Genomic DNA, 16,585 nt, shown 5'->3' on the forward strand with positions numbered 1-16,585 from the left:
CTGGGTCAGTGGGTTCTGAACTGGTCGTTAAGTGCGCGATCTGTACTCTGGCACATGTGAGGCTAGGACGGTTGGGGGGTTGGGCTGTCTGGAGGTTTGCGCACTCAGTCCAATGGCTCAATTTCATCACTGCACGTTCCCGACAAAGTCTCTCAATGTGTTTGGCGCCTTCCCGAATGAGCCTTCTCTATCCTAGTCGGTCATCAGATAGTCTCCCATGTACGAGTGTGTATGTCTGACCTCTTCAGGAATGCTTTGAGGACATCCGGATGCATTTGCGGTGTCTTTCTGGGAGTCTCCTGCTGCGACCAAGCTCCAAGTAGAGCAATATAATCACTGCGTCGCCATACCCGGAACACAACGTGGTGCCTTCTCAGTCACTTCATGAGATTACTGGTAATGAGGGCCACAGACTCAATCCATATTTCTCTGTATGACATGTAACCCTTAGCATTGTAAGTTCAATTGATGTAATGGATGGGGCTGGTTTAGCACACTGGGTTAAATCGCTGGCTTTGAAAGGCAGGCCAGCAGCACGGTTCAATTCCCGTACCAGCCTCCCCGAACAGGCGCCGGAATGTGGCGACTAGGGGCTTTTCACAGTAACTTCATTTGAAGCCTACTTGTGACAATAAGCGATTTTCATTTCATTTTGTATCGTGAATATCCAGAATTATCAAACAGTTGAATATTTTGCAATCAGGATCTGCTTTAAAAGTTGCCAAAAATTCTGATAAATATGAACATCTTTTTGTTTAATCTCATTTCCCAAATATTTAAGCAAAAAGTATTTCTGAAATCTTTGGTAGTAATTGAGGAAGCGGAATAGCCAATAGAGCATGCTGACATGGGGGTGATTTAGTATTAACTATGCATGGTAATTGAACTCCGTCACACTTTCAAATTAAAAACCAATTAAACACCTTGGGTGCGATCTAACTGAATGTGAGCGTGAGCGCCAAGAAACACCAGGCAATTCACCGGGACTCTGGTTATATTCGGGGCCTCAGCGGAGAATTTCCTTACGTGGTCTTGCTTCCTGCACCGAGGAGCTCTGCACGCTGGAACTTCACATTGCAGAAGATTGAGGGGTCATCCCGTTCTCTCGACCCCCCCCAATGCGATCCCCAAACCCCCCCCCCAACTCGCCTATAAGGGGGCCCCCTGCACCCGCACCCCCAGGCCCGATCCCTGGTACAGAAAAAATGCCAGCCTGGCACTGACTGCCATCCTTGGCAAGCACCTGGGGATCTCCCTGGGAGATCCCCACGAGTGCCGTTCTCTCTGGTCCACGGCAAAGGGGCTAGATCCCAACACCTTGGGTGTTCGGGAAACTGGATGTTAAGAAGTGAGACTAGCTGTCTTGCTCTAATATGCAGATTTGCCAAAAAGTGATCCTGCCCACAATGGGCAGGATTTACATCACGTTAGATCTCGCGAGGCGTTACGAGTCGGGCAGATCCCGGGAGCGGGGTCTCCTCGCTTCTAACTGCCACACTTCGCCGTGGCTCTTCTCGGCGCAGCGTGGTCGTTCAATCACGCCCAGTGTGTGTGAGAGTGTGGTGTGCGCGTGAGAGACTGCATGTGAGAGAGAGATGTCTCCCAAGCAAGTGCAGGATCGCTCAGTGTGACATTGAACACATCAGTGCGCAACGTTGCGAGAGCACGCTCACCTTTTTGTTCGATTTATTTGGTTCAACGTGCCTGTCTAAACTTTCGGGAGCAGATTGAGAAGCCGTCTGCTAGCCGACAGTGACGTCCATTAACGTCAACTGTGAACAAGAGAGAAAAATGCCCCAGAAACCCAAGGGGCCTTATGATTACTGAAGTTGTCAAAGAAAAGAAATGCATTCAGTCAGAAATTAATAATTAAATAGAGAATGCCCGGAATAAGGATGCAGAGACTGATTACATATTCATTTACATCTGACTGGGTTTTTAAAACATTTGAAAAAGATCGGCTCGCTAGGCTAAAAAAACATTCAAGGATCTTTTAAAAATGAATCTTACTTGTAAAGGCTCTTTGGGCCTGGTGTGCCCTCTGCTTGCGTGCCACAGCAGCAGAGGTGTGCTCCATCATTTTTACCCTCTTCTCCAGATTTTCTGTTTAAACATACTTGGTTATTTTCTCGCAATTCTAACTTTAAGCAATTGTGTGCAGTGCGAGGAGAGGTCTTGTGGCGCAGTGAGTGGTGTCCCTACCTCTGGGTGGGAGCTCTGGGTTCAAGTCCCACTCTAGGACTTGATGTCTGCGGAAAATGTGTTCAAAGCCTGGCTTAAACAGATTATCAGCCCGTTAAATCCTTCCAGTATGCCTGGTGGCAGGGGGTTCGTATGGAAGAGCTCCCTGGTCAGCCAGACTGCAGAAGGCAATGACAAATGACAATGGGGCAGCAGAGTGGTTAGCACTGTTGCATCACAGCTCCAGGGTCCCGTGTTCATTTCCCGGCTTGGGTCGCTGTCTGTGAGGTGTCTGCACATTCTACCAGCCTCTGCGTGGGTTTCGTCCGGGTGTTCCGGTTTCCTCGCCCAGACCCGAAAGATGTGCAGGTTAGTTGGATTGACCGTGCTAAATTGCCCCTTCGTGTCCGTAAAAAAGGTTAAGGTGCGGTTACTGGGTTTCGGGGATAGGGTGGAGATGTGGGCTTGGATAGGGTGCTTTCCAAGGGTCGGTGCAGACTCAATGGGCCGAATGGCCTCCTTCTGCACTGTAAATTTTATGATTCTAAACCACTACAATACTTCGCCAAGCATAAGGCCCGCTTAGGGCACGGTACGTGAATGAGGAGGAGTAGTACAGCGGGAGATGTACTCCTTGCAAAATATTCTTTTACATTGAACTCAGTAGAAACCAAAGCCTGGAAGAGCAGTTGTTTATTGGCTTAGTTTAGCCGTGTTAATGACAGCGAAATTGTCACCGTTCCTTACTCCACTGGAACTGACAGCAGGAGCATGCTTATTCACAGAACAAAGTAAAAATACAGAGGTTTCTGTTGAATCAATCAATGCTCCTCCATAGGTGCACTGCAGAGGTTCACACGGCCCATTACCTATGCTGCAACCACTTGCACACTGCTAGTCTCACTGTTAAAAATCAAATTTTACGTTTATGGACTGTCCACAACATCAAAACATTCTGCATTATGTTATAAAACATTTTATTTTCTTAATTTTTATTCTAGTTTACATCTTAAACCAATCACGATGATTTATTTGGCTATCTGAACATTTCAATGAAAAATGAAGCATAGTAAGTGCGTTTAACTTACCAAGTCGGCTGTGTGCGAATACCACTATGTGATTGGCTCCTTACTTGCCTGCACCGTGATTGGTTGGATGTGGGCGAGATATTACTGATTGGGTGAGGGTCAGGTGTCCGTAGTGTCGTTCAGTACTTAAGGATTTGCCATTGGAAGCAGTTCAGAGAAGGTTCAGTCGGCGGACTCCTGGGGTGGGTGGGAACGTTTGTTTTATGAGGAAGGTTTGAGCCTATACTCATTGGAGTTTAGAAGAATAAGACACGAGCCTGAATTCTCCCACCGTTGGGATTCTCTCCGTGCCCACGGGCACAATTTGCAAATAAAGGTGTCTCTCACTTTTTAAAAATAAATTTAGAGTATTCAATTCATTTTTTCCAATTAAGGGGCAATTTAGCGTGGTCAATCCACCTACCCGGCACATCTTTGGGTTGTGGGGGTGAAACCCACGCAAACACGGGGAGAATGTGCAAACTCCACCCGGACAGTGACCCAGAGCCGGGATCGAACCTGGGACCTCGGCGCCATGAGGCAGCAATGCTAACCACTGCGCCACCGTGCTGCCCTGGGTCTCTCACTTAAGGCGGAGTGGAGGAGGAATGGAGCTCTTCCCCTCTCCCCGGAGGTGTTAAGTGCTTGAGAATTCTCTTGCCCAGCGAGCTGTGGAGGCCTGGGAATACATTCGGGGCTGGGTTAGACAGATGTTTGATCGACAAGGGAGTCGAGGGTTATGGCGGGGCAGGAAGGGAAGTGGGGTCGAGCCCACAATCAGATCAGCCATGATTTATCAATCCCAGCTCTTTTATTAAACAGAGGCCACCATGCACCACGTCAGGCTCGAGGGGCTGAATGGCTTGCACCTCCTCCCATTTCTTGTGTTTTCATGTTATCATCCCGTTGACTTGGCGCCAGATTTAAATTGCCATTGGGAAAGGAGAAACCATGTCAGAGATTACTCGATCACTGTGGGCAGCTTTCTTCGAGGTCAGCAGCAACTGACCGCAAAATCTGTGCCGTCTTATACTGAGTGCAATCAAACGGCCTTGTTCCCCCGACCCAGTGACGGGGTCTGGATGAGATCCAGATGAACATATTTAAGCGAGCCATTAGGCGTGGCAATGCCAGAATGCCAGTGCCAAGGTGATGGGGATTAGGCCTGGGAGTACCCTGCCCTTAATAATAATCGCTCATTGTCACAAGTAGACTTCAATGAAGTTACTGTGAAAAGCCCCTAGTCACCACATTCCGGCGCCTGTTCGGGGAGGCCGGTACAGGAATTGAACCTGCGCTGCTGGCCTTGTTCTGCATTACAAGCCAGCTGTTTAGCCCACTGTGCTAAACCGGCCCCTGTGGTAAGCGATGTGGTGAGAGGTTTCGAAGACCCCGTAAGAGGGAAGTTGGGGCAGTGTGGGGGTCCGGAGGCCGCAGTGTGGTGTCTAAGGGGAGGGGTCGAGAGATCGGGGCGGCATTTAAAAATGAGGTAAGGCCTCGGCAGGACGAGGCCAAAACAAACGAAGAGTCCCTTTTGATGGAAGGGTCGTTGTCCGCACTGCAGATGCCGATGAAGACCCCGCTATACGCACCCAAAACAGGACTGTTTTTTGCGCGCTAACTTGCCCCCCCTCCCTGGCCCAGCATTCTTACACATAGCAGAAACATCAGTGCTGAGGTGTACTGGTGCCTCTGCAATCACCTGCTGAATGTGACCCAAGTATCCACCTACAGAGGGAACAGAGCAACCCAACTCATCAGCGGGAAGAAGCAACTTGCCTTGAAACAGTACCTAGAAAAAAGGTCCCAAGGCATTTCAGAGGATGTTTTAAAATAAAAGAAACACTAGTCCACATAACGAGACATTAAGGCAGATGGCCATAAGCTGTGTGTTAAAGCGGCGCGAGAGGTGGAGGAGGGAGCCAGGGAGAGAACTCCAGTACTTCAGGCCCTGGCAGCTTAAGGCATAGCCACCAATGGCACAGCAATAAAAACAGAGGATGCACAAGTCGGAATTGGCATCTCAGTTGGGTTGGAGGGCTGGACGGAGTTACAGAGAGGGGGAGGGGAGAGGCCAGGCGGAACTAGGTCACAGTCGCATGGTTCAGATTGGCAGTGGTGCCACTCTACAAGCTGTTCACTCACGCACTCTCTCATTCACTGTCTCAGCCACAGGATTTGCAACTTCAATGTCAGCACAGTGGTTAGCACTGTTGCTTCACAGGATCCCAGGTTCGATTACCAGCTTGGGTCACTGTCTGTGCGGAGTCTCCACGCTCTCCCCGTGTCTGCGTGCGTTTCCTAGGCGTGCTCCGGTTTCCTCCCACAAGCCCAGAAAGACGTGCTGTTAGGTAACTTGGACATCCTGAATTCCCCCTCTGTGTATCCGAACAGGCGACTAGGGGATTTTCACAGTAACTTCATTGCAGTGTTAATGTAAACCTACTTGTGACATTAAAGTTTATTATTAGTTTGGCGCAGTTAAAGCCAGTCCCACATCCGCGGCGGGAGATTTAATGAACACGCAAAGACCTTGGCATCTAATCTAGCCTGGCACTTCAGTACAGTACTAAGGGAATGATCACTGCTACTTGATTTATCACCTTTGCAACCTTGATGGTGTCCTTCACGCTCAGCCTAAAATATAGCAGCTGATGCACTATACTGTTAAGCACCAGTGAACTCCTATAGATGTACACGGGGGACCTTAAACCATTAATCATGGACTGTAGTTGACAGTAAACATGCTGTTTCTATTTACACACGAATAAAAGTGTATTAACTAGGGGATATATAATTCAGAGAAAACATGGTAGCTAGTTATTGTACGTGAATTACTCCATGTCAGGAGATTGCTATAAAGACCCTTCTTTAGGGCTCGAATTTGCACATTGCGGATTGGATTATAAATTGTCACTTGAAAGTCCTCATTTCTCCAGGAGAAACCTGTCAGAATTGTGACAGGACAGCAGGTAATTAACTAAAATCTCGTGGAGTCCGGCCGCTGTCGTACTCAATTTACTAAAGCCGGAGATTTCAGGTCAAAGATATTCCTCAGGTCCAGCCAGGTTCCGAAACACAATTGTTTTATTGGTATATTCCAAATTCTCGCAGAAATTCAGCAGTAAATTATTTCCACATGCCCCGTGCTCTGTATACAAATTTTGTGCTGCCAGCTCTGTAACTCTAATGAACTGTATCATGAAGACTTAGCGACAAGTTTATTATTTCCCAGATGAGGATTTTCCGATCTCAACCGTTTTATTAAACAGATTGGGCACCAGTCCCAAGGGAGAGAGGGAGGAAAGAAGGTTGGGCGGGGGGGGGCGGGAGAGTTGAACGAAAGAGTGATCATTTATTCCCAGCCTACTCCTGCCTCCTGGTTACTGAGGCACTGACCAAAGCCGAGAAGAAAGTCTTCAATCGGGTCTGCACTGATACCGTGGATGTTCGAAATAAAAAAAGATGCAGGTCAGCCAGCATCTGTAGAGAGAAACATTTCAGCTCGCGGGACCTTTCTCCGGAACTGTAGAAAGTCAGCCTCCTTGGGAGAATGGCAAGGAATTGCTTAGAGAGCATCTTTCTTTTAAAAAAAACAACATTGAGTTCAACAGCAGTCTCTGTGATAATGCAAAGCCACACTCCCGGTAACCCAGTCCAATAAGCAACAATGCACAACTGAGCAAGCAGCTCGACCCAAACCTCTGAAACTGACAGGGAACTAGTCCTTAGTGAACGGTCCAGGGTTTAACATCCTCATGAAACAATTGAGTGCAGGGTTAATGTGGCTTTCTACATGCAGACCAGACCGCTGTTCATTGCTAACCCGTTATCCAACGTACAACGTCTTGGAAAAGCTGGATCCTCTCTCTCTCTCTCTCTCTCCCCATCAATATTAAGGCATCTTATTTTTTCCCCCACTTCTGCATAGCATCCGGATTTCACACGTTGTTTTGCATTTTCACAACATGTAGGAAGTAGGGAGCGGTATACTTAAAGGTTCTCAAGAGAGACAAGCTTCCTTTCAGTGAAGAAGCGGTGCGGCTGAGTTTTGGGGTCTTCGGTCTTCCTTTGGAAGTAGGACAGCACTGACGGAGTGTCCTTTGTGCTGTTGTCATCCTCTTCGTCATCCCTACAAAAAATAAGGCAAGTTTAAAAAGATGGACAGTGGTTGGCACCAGAATCTCAGGATGGAGGCCGGGAAGAAAAAAAAAAAAGAGTTCTTGCTTCTGATCGCAACGTTGGATAAGACCTGAACGCTTAACCAACACTTGGGTGAAGCGGGACTTTGAATCGCTGGTCTTTCAAATCAGGCACAGGCTGAAGTTGGGATTTTAAAATGCTTTGATCCGAACGTGGTACCCTGCGCGAAATGAGCCTGGACAATATCAATCCAGCTCCTAAATGACATGAGCCTACAGCACAAAACTGTCCCTAAACAGGGATTAACTTGCAAGTGACTCAGAAGCTAGAAGAAATGGAAAAAGGGTTATGCTGGAGGAAAATGGGGGTGTTCATCTGGCACTGAGGCCAAGTCATGTTTTTTGTTATACAAAATTTAGAGTACTCAATTCTTTTTTTTCCAATTAAGGGGCAATTTAACGTGGTCATCGTATTTATCATAGTATTTACAGTGCCAAAGGAGGCCATTCGGCTCATCGAGTCTGCGCCGGCTCTTGGAAAGAGCACCTTACCCAAGGTCAACACCTCCACCCCATCCCCACAACCCAGCAACCCCACCCAACACTAAGGGCAATTTTGGACACTAAGGGCAATTTAGCATGGCCAATCCACCTAACCTGCGCATCTTTGGACTGTGGGAGGAAACCGGAGCACCCGGAGGAAACCCACGCAGACACGGGGAGGATGTGCAGACTCCGTACAGACAGTGACCCAAGCCGGAATCGAACCTGGGACCCTGGAGCTGTGAAGCAATTGTGCTATCCACAATACTACCGTGCTGCCCAGTGTCATTTCACCTACACTACACATCTCTGGGTTGTGGCGGTGAGACCCACACAGACATGGGGAGAGTGTGCAAACTTCACACGGACAGTGACCCAGGGCCGGGATCAGACCTGGGTTCTCGGCACCGCAAGGCAGCTTGGCTGACCCCTACGCCGCCGTGCCGCCCTCCAAGGCACGTTGTTTTTAAAAATAAATTTAGAGCACCAATTCATTTTTTCCAATTAAGGGGCAATTTAGCGTGTTCAATCCACTTAGCCTGCACATCTTTGGGCTGTGGGGCAAGACCCATGCAAACACGGGGAGAATGTGCAAACTCCACCCGGACAGTGACCCAGAGCCGGAATTGAACCTGGGACCTCAGCGCCGTGAGACTGCAGTGCTACCACTGCGCCACCGTGCTACCCTCCAACGCACGTTGTTGAGGCAGCTTGATCACCAACAACGGGTGCTTGAAGTGGGAAGAGCTCCATTCCTCAGCACCAACATCGGTCACCTTGATCTTGCATTGCAGGTTGCTGAAGGTTTGCCGGTGACATGGTACCAGCTGTTTTTTGTTTTGCAACTGCAGGCGCATTTCAGTGAAGAGTCTCTGGTGTCCGATCTCAAAATTAAGCCACAGACACTTCTGAAAAAAATATAACGAAGGCAATACAAGTGAAATGATCACTTGTTGATTTTATGGTCTTTTGGTAGCACAGAAACGGAGTATTGCTCAAAAAAGAGACATGCTGCTGAAGCTTTTCATCTTGCACTAATCAGGATGGATTCGCAATAATAGCAATTCTAAAGGGAACAACTCAACTCTTTCGTCTCCTCATGCAGTAGAAATTGTTGTTCCCTTTATTTTTGGGGCGGCACGGCGGCGTAGTGGTTAGCGCTGCTGCCTCACGGTGCCGAGGACCCGGGTTTGATCCCGGCCCCGGGTGACTATCCGCGTGGAGTTTGCACATTCTGAAATGAAAATCGCTTATGGTCACAAGTAGGCTTCAAATGAAGTTACTGTGAAAAGCCCCTAGTCGCCACATTCCGGCGCCTGTTCGGGGAGGCTGTTACGGAATTGAACCTGGGACCTCGGCGCTATGAGACTGCCGTGAGACTATTCTCCCAGTGTGCGCGCGTGGGTCTCACCCCCACAACTCAAAAAGATGTGCAAGGTAGGTGGATTGGCCACGCTAAATTGCCCCTTAATTGGAAAAAAGAATTGGATGCTCTAAATTTATTAAAAAGGGAAAATAAAAAAAACTGGCATTCTTGCAAATGTGTCGTGACGAGTGCGAGATGAAAAGCTTCGACAGCATGTGTCTGTTGATGTTATCTTGTGGTTGTCCATATCTGAATGCTTCATGTCACTCTGCACTTGGCCTGCAACAACCTGTCCTTCACAATCACTCAAACAAAACTCTTCAGCACAAACCCCTAAATCCAGTGATGAAAAATCTGCTGGACTGTAGGGTTGAAAAGGACGATGTACCATAAAGCTCCAACTAAATGGGAAAATAAGGAGATGGAGTTTTAGAGAAATCAGTAACAGAAGCTAATGCAAAAGCAGCACAGGAAGGATACCTAATATTTCGTGAGTGGGAATAGTGTGCACCTTGGGTCTTTTCATAATCAAAACAGTAAAATGGCCAATCGTATTGCCCATCCCTGCATCACAATCCGGTCCGTATCTCAGCTCGATTTAGCAAAGGAGAATTAGAGAAGGCACCATACACATCACACTGGAGTTCATTACTTTTTCTTGCTCACCCAGAGTTTCGAATTGCACCCGAAGCAGGTTTGAGTTTCATATTTTTATGAACTTCCCCAATACTGCACTGTTGAAGTTTGCACTTTACGGTGTTTAAAGGAACTCCGAGACAAATATGAACATGGCACCGTGGAAGGACAAGACAACTGTGTAGCCCTAGCTTACAAGAAAGGAAGTACAGATTTTTTTTTTAAATTTAGAGTACCCAATTCATTTTTTCCAATTAAGGGGCAATTTAGCGTGGCCAATCCACCTACCCTGCACATCTTTGGGTTGTGAGGGCGAAACCCACACAAACACGGGGAGAATGTGCAAACTCCACACGGACAGTGACCCAGAGCCGTGATCGAACCTGGGACCATGGTGCCGTGAGACAGCAGGGCTAACCCACTGTGCCACCGTGCTGCCCAAAGGAAATACAGATTTCAAGTAATTGTCTGTAATCTTCCACATTTTAGATCCGTGATCCTATGGCTTAATGCTTCATTATGGCGGTCAATATTTTAAAGATATTGGCTTGTATTCATATCACACTTTTCATAACCCAAGGAGCTTCATATCGAATAAAGTAGTTATTAAAATAAATGTGTCAAACAAGTTACATGCAGCACGATTCTATAAAAAGTAAATGAGACTAACGACAATATAATCTGTTTTAGTGGTGCTGGCTGATCAATAAATATTGATCAGGACAGTGGGAGATTGCCACTTTAAATAAGTGATACAGGGTCTTTTACATGCACCTCAGAGGGCAGATCGAGACTGGTTTAACATTGTCATGCAAAAGATGGCAGCTCCCACGGTGCAGTGCTCCTTCAGCATTGCACCGAATGTGTCAGTATGATCATCACATGCTCAGTTCCATTGCGTGGCTTAAAAGGTGAAAATGCTACCTAAAATAAGCCTGATATCCAATTTGGATCCAAAATCCATAATTTAGGTGGGCACGTGATCTGCGATGCAGTTGATGAATTTACCCTCAATTCAAAAATTCAGCTGCACGCCACATTCAATTGTATTTTTTGATGCTGAAAAGTGATGCAGAATTTCAACTGCAGTCGTCAGCACTGTAGGTAGCTTTTCATTTAAAAAAAGAAACAATATCGCATAACTCAATATGCATCATTAAATTGATATACAGCTGTCAAATTGAAGACAGATTATCACTGATACTGTGCACTAAATTGACACGTTTTCTACAATAACAGTTATGGTTCCATTTGTGCACCTGACATTGTCTTTTAGTAAAAGTTAGAACAGAGATCCACGGAACTGATACGATATTTGCTGGGGGGGGGGGGGGGGGGGGGGGGGGCTTCATACGGAAACCATTCTGAATGTTTGTGTACAGTGGAATTGAAAAAACAATAACGCAATATTCTCAGGACAACCCACTGGGCAACAAGGTAAATTGTGACGAGGATTATGAAGGACAGCAATAATAGATTTATAAGCTAGCAGCACTGGCTGAGAAGTGGTAGATGCAGTTTAGTGCAGAACAAGGAAACAACATATTGCGAATGCATCGAAAAGAGAAAGGAAATTCATCTTGCATGGTCAGATTGTGAGGGAGCGTAGAGTAGGGGGAACTTGCTGTGCACATACACAGGTAACTAAGGACTTAATATACAAGTCTTAATTAAGATGTCATATAGTGCATATTTTTGGGCATTCTATTGCTAGGAAAGATTAAAAAAACATGGAAAATGTACAACATAGATTCAACAGACTGTAACCAGCAATTAAAAGTTATAATTATGAAGATAAAATTAGTGTGGAGCTTTCCCCTCACTCTAATGATGAGATGTGTAAGTGAGCTCCAAGGTGTTAAAGGATATGGCAAGTGATGTTATTTTCACTTTCCGAAAGACATGACAAGAGTGTGTAAATGTTACCTACACAGAGGGTTAGAATGTTTTGCTTTCTGCCACAAAGCATTATGAAGGCAGAATCCACAGATACTTTTAAAATGGTGTTAAAGTTATTCTTGAGAAAAGGCAAAATATTGAACAGTAGGTGGAGAGCAAATCGAGGGGGAGTAAATTAACGGGTCATGTAGAGATGTATGTTGGCACAGATCCAATGGGCCAACTAACCTGCTTCCGAACAGTTAAAAGTACAACTTAAGAAAGGGCTTTTTTCCTTGCCCTCACAGGAGCGAAGCAGGTTAAGGGTGACCAGTGTCATGAAGATGGAGCAAAACCCCAAATTACGTACGGGCATTTTGAACTTTTAAATCAGACACGGGTTTTTAAAAATTGATACGCAAGTCAACGATGATGGAGGATGTAAATTCCAAGAATGTAAATTCAGTGACTATATGAGAATTTCCTGCATGGATTATACTAAGTCCCGAGAAATAATGGAATATAACACCGTTTTTCCAGACAGGGACATATCAAAGGCATGAAGCAACTGACTATAATCCCCTGTGGAGATAACAGAAGCTAATTATCATCTCAGTAGGAATCACATCCTGTAAATTATGTCCCAGACCTGTTGTGGGTTCTCCCCTTTCACAGGAGACAGGGATTAGAAGCCGGCTGCAAACCTGGTCAGTTTGGACTAGCGCTGAATGTGTGACACAGAAACAAAGAAAGCCAGCAGAGTTGCTCCCTGCTCTGGCAGGCGAAACAAAAGTCTCGCTCTCTCTTCTGATTGCTGAAGCAAGCCAAGTCAACAAAGCCACAGCTGAAAGGGAAGCAAGACAACTCCTTTCAGCTAAGCTACATCACTCTGCAATCTCAAAACCAACTATTCAAATCAGCGCTACTGGAAATCACAAATCTCAAACGGCCGCAACATTTTACCATCCACTCCTCTCGGACAAGTCAAAGGCTGACTTGTACATATTTTTCTGAAATGTTCTTCAGGACTCTGTTCTCATTTCTAATTGGTATGTTGTATTTTATTTGTTTTTCCTCGCGTTTTGGTAACTAATAAGCTCAGCCGTTCTTCAACTGAAGAAAGCCTGGTTAATTTGGCTCTTTTAAAAAATATAAATACATTGGGAATTGAAACGGTATCATCAAGGGAAGAGATTTTCTTTTCTGAAGTAATCTTGTTGCAAGCAAACAAGGGGTCGGATAAAGAAAGGGATTCAGTTCATCCTTCCTCATCCAGGGGCATAACAATATGGGGGGGGGGGTGCACGGTATCCAGTCCAGAATTTAACAAATTGTTGCTCATGCCGAGATAGTTCTCACAGAGAACATAGAAGGCAACAAGGAAGGATCTGGTCCAGGAAATACAATTTGGGGACCAGTCGTAACACCAGAATGATCAACATGCGTAATGGACTTACTGAGCAGGGCAAGGGAGGCTAAACTACAATCATTTAAGATGATGGCTGCACTTAGGATTACCGGGATTCCGTTTTGACACAGAAACGGGTTACACAAAGCAAGGCTTCAATTTATTTTTCACTTTACAAACAAACAGGACAAGAGTCACCACTGTGAAAGTTAAAAATATGAAAGGTGACAGCAGCTCCCATTTCTGAATGCTCACTCCTGCCAGGCAAAAAGAAACATTGCCGGTTAGGAGCTGGGAAAGGGGACACTAAAACATAAATAAAATCAATGTGAATTACTTAGTGACTCCATCAGCCAGAGGATTTCATTTAATGAAGGGCAGGGTGGATAAAGTTGAGAACAGCTCATCTATCAGTCTGCTGGCAGCAGGAATTGACTGGTCAAATCTCACAGGCATCTGCTCCAAGGCAGTTCAAGGAAGCTCAATCCCATTTTATTTTTTTTAATTTAGAGTAGCCAATTATTTTTCTTTTCCAATTAAAGGACAATTTAACGTGGCCAATCCACCTAATCTGCACATCTTTGGGTTATGGGGGTGAAACCCAGGCAGACACGGGGAGAATGTGCAAACTCCACACGGATAGTGACCCACAGGTGGGATTCGAACCCAGGTCCTCAGCGCCGCAGTCCCAGTGCTAACCACTGCATCACATGCCGCCCTTTCAACCCCATTTAAAAAAAAACGCTTTAACCATAGCTTTTAATAAACTGCCTATGAATGAAATTCCTTTCACCAAGTGCCTTCTGGCATGTTTTGTTGAATAGCTCAACTTGCAACATTCCTTCCTCCCCTACCCCTTTTCCCCGTTTTGTAACGCTTTGAGTATCACCGAAGTTAACTGCTTTTGGATGCGGAGCGTTTGAAATGAAGCGAGAGCGTGCTGGAAATACTCATCTGGGCAGGCAGCATCTGCAAAGAGGGAGACAGTGCCAAAGCCTACGGTCCAAAAAGGTCTAAACCTTTAACTCGGTTTCTGTCTCGCTCCACAGAGGCTACCTCACCAGCATTTTCTGTTTAATCATTCTAGAAAATTTCAGTGTTTGTTTTTGTGTGGTAGCATTGACAGGAACTTTTACAGAATACATCATGCAAAAGCTACAACAATGAAAACCTTGCTTCTTCATGGCGAATGAAATATTGGACTAAAAACTCCAGCTGTCGGGTCCATGTGGTTCATAACAGCTGAAAATGTGTCTGAATTACACAAATAGGGTCAACTATTAAAAATAATTTTTTTAGAGCACCCAATTCATTTTTTCCCCTAATTAAAGGGCAATTTAGTGTGGACAATCCACCTATACTGCACATCTTTGGGTTGTGGGGGTGAGGCCCATGCAAACACAGGGAGAATGCGCAAACTCCAAACGGACAGTGACCCGGGGTCGAACCCGGGTCCTCGGCGCCGTGAGGCAGCAGTGCTAAGTACTGCGCCACCGTGCCTCCCTTAACTTCTTTTATAAGTTGTGAGAAACTCTTCCTATTGCTGGAATGATTGAGAACCAGAGGACGCAGATTTAAGGTATTTCGCAAAAGAAGCAATGGCGACAAGAGGAGTTTTTCTTTCACGTTGCAAGCGGTTAGGATCTGGGGTGCACTGCCTGAGTGGGAGGTGGAGGCAGGTTCAATCAAGGTATTCAAAGGGGTGTTTGAATTATTTTCTTAAAAGGAAAAATATGAGGAGTGGCTGTAGGCGAAATGCTTCTCTGGAGAGGCCGACATTGTAGTAATATCATGGTTGTGTTGTAATTCACCGACTGAACACTCGGGAGTCTCATTAGTATCTAAGTCAATGTTAGAGTCAGGTGACCGCAGACTGACTGGAGAGCTGGAAGAGAAAGGTTGCTTGTGCAGGTTCATACTGTTATTCATCTATTTTGTATATAGTTGACCCACTGTTAATGTTAATAAATTATTCATAGCTTTAGCTATAAGTGTTCTTGTAATATAAATCAGGCCATCTGACAAGAATATCATTTTTTTCGAGATCTTGGCTTCACTGGCTGGGCCAGCATTTGTTGCCCATCCCCAATTGCCCTCGAGAAGGTGGTAGTTAGGCTGCCTTCTTCAACCGCTGTAGTCCATGTGATGATGGTCTATTTCTGTGCTGTTACCATTCTATGATTCAATGGATTTAGTTGTCAAATAACTTCAAAACTAGCACTTCAGCACAGAACAGCTGAAATTTCAGGGCAACAATATTAATAGGATTGGCTTCCTTCTCGCGAGAACAACCAAGGTCCAAACTGTCTAGTCAGGTGGGCATTAACAATCCCATGACAATACTTAAAGAACTGGAGGGAGGTTACACCAACATTATTCCCTTCAACGTATACAACCATTTAAAAATGCTGTTGCATTTCATTACAGTTAGTTACAGCTAGGTTGCTAATGCAACTGTAATTCTTGCCTACAATCACTCTATTCCAAAAGCAATTCCTCATGGGGTGTTTCAATGTGATTAGCTCCTACAAAAATGCAGCATTACTTACAAAACAACTGTGAAATGTAAAGCAATTCTGCACTTTATAAATCCCACACTGCCTATTGTATGAAGATTTTCCTATACCAGAGTAACAGAGCCATCTGCTGAAATTCTGAATCATTGCACCGAACAGTACAGAGCGAGACACAAATATTACCGCTCCTGATTTCTGCTGAGCTAGCCTTAATAGAAAGTTTGGGGATAAGTATCAGAGAGGAACAGGATCAGGGTTGGCCATGGTGCTTTCCAAAGCAACAGAGTGCTGAACCCCAATGTCAAAGGTCACAAATGACAACACATTACTTGGGCGAGGTTCTGCAGAGCAGACAGCACCTGTCGACCTACGAATTGGGCAGCACAAGTGGCTAGCACTGTGCCAGGGTCCCAGGTTTGATTCCCCGCTGGGTCACTGTCTGGCCGAAGTCTGCATGTTCTCCCAGTGTCTGCGTGGGTTTCCTCCGGGTGCTCCGGTTTCCTCCCACAGTCCAAAGACGTACAGGTTGGGTGGATTGGCCATGATAAATTGCCCTCAGTGACCAAAAAGATTAGGAGAGGCTATTGGGTTCCAGGGATAGAGTGGAAGTGAGGGGTTAAGTGTGTCAGCGCAGACTCGATGGGCCGAATGGCCTCCTTCTGCACTGTATGTTCTATGACCCAACAGATGTCTGTATTTACAGGACAGGAATAAAATGGGGAAAACATTAACATAAAACTAGTAACATTCACTCTTTACCTCTAGTGCAAAAATCGTTATTACATATTAGATAAGCTAATATATAAGATAAGCTTAACTTGGAGCAGAGGTGTAACCACTGGCCTCAT

The 16,585-nt window shown here is 45.7% G+C and overlaps 1 protein-coding gene across 2 annotated transcripts in view; it reads right to left on the reverse strand.

Annotated features, from left to right (window-relative positions):
* Positions 1-6,317: 6,317 nt before the first annotated feature.
* The window catches only part of rnaseh2a (ribonuclease H2, subunit A), a 29,532-nt gene continuing 19,264 nt past the window's right edge, over positions 6,318-16,585 (reverse strand). The window contains exons 9-10 of one of the 2 annotated variants that reach the window (XR_011938266.1): positions 6,923-7,380; positions 6,318-6,831 (exon numbers count right to left, since the gene is read on the reverse strand). Coding sequence is in view for 1 of the 2 variants with exons in the window: in XM_072490992.1 (XP_072347093.1) it covers positions 7,242-7,380 (139 nt within the window). In the remaining variant the exon portion in view is untranslated. Of the gene's footprint in view, positions 7,381-16,585 lie in introns of both variants that reach the window. The other variant, XM_072490992.1, reaches the window with a different exon arrangement.

Source organism: Scyliorhinus torazame, chromosome 27, assembly GCF_047496885.1.
Source record: "Scyliorhinus torazame isolate Kashiwa2021f chromosome 27, sScyTor2.1, whole genome shotgun sequence".
NCBI classification, from domain to species: Eukaryota; Metazoa; Chordata; class Chondrichthyes; order Carcharhiniformes; family Scyliorhinidae; genus Scyliorhinus; species Scyliorhinus torazame.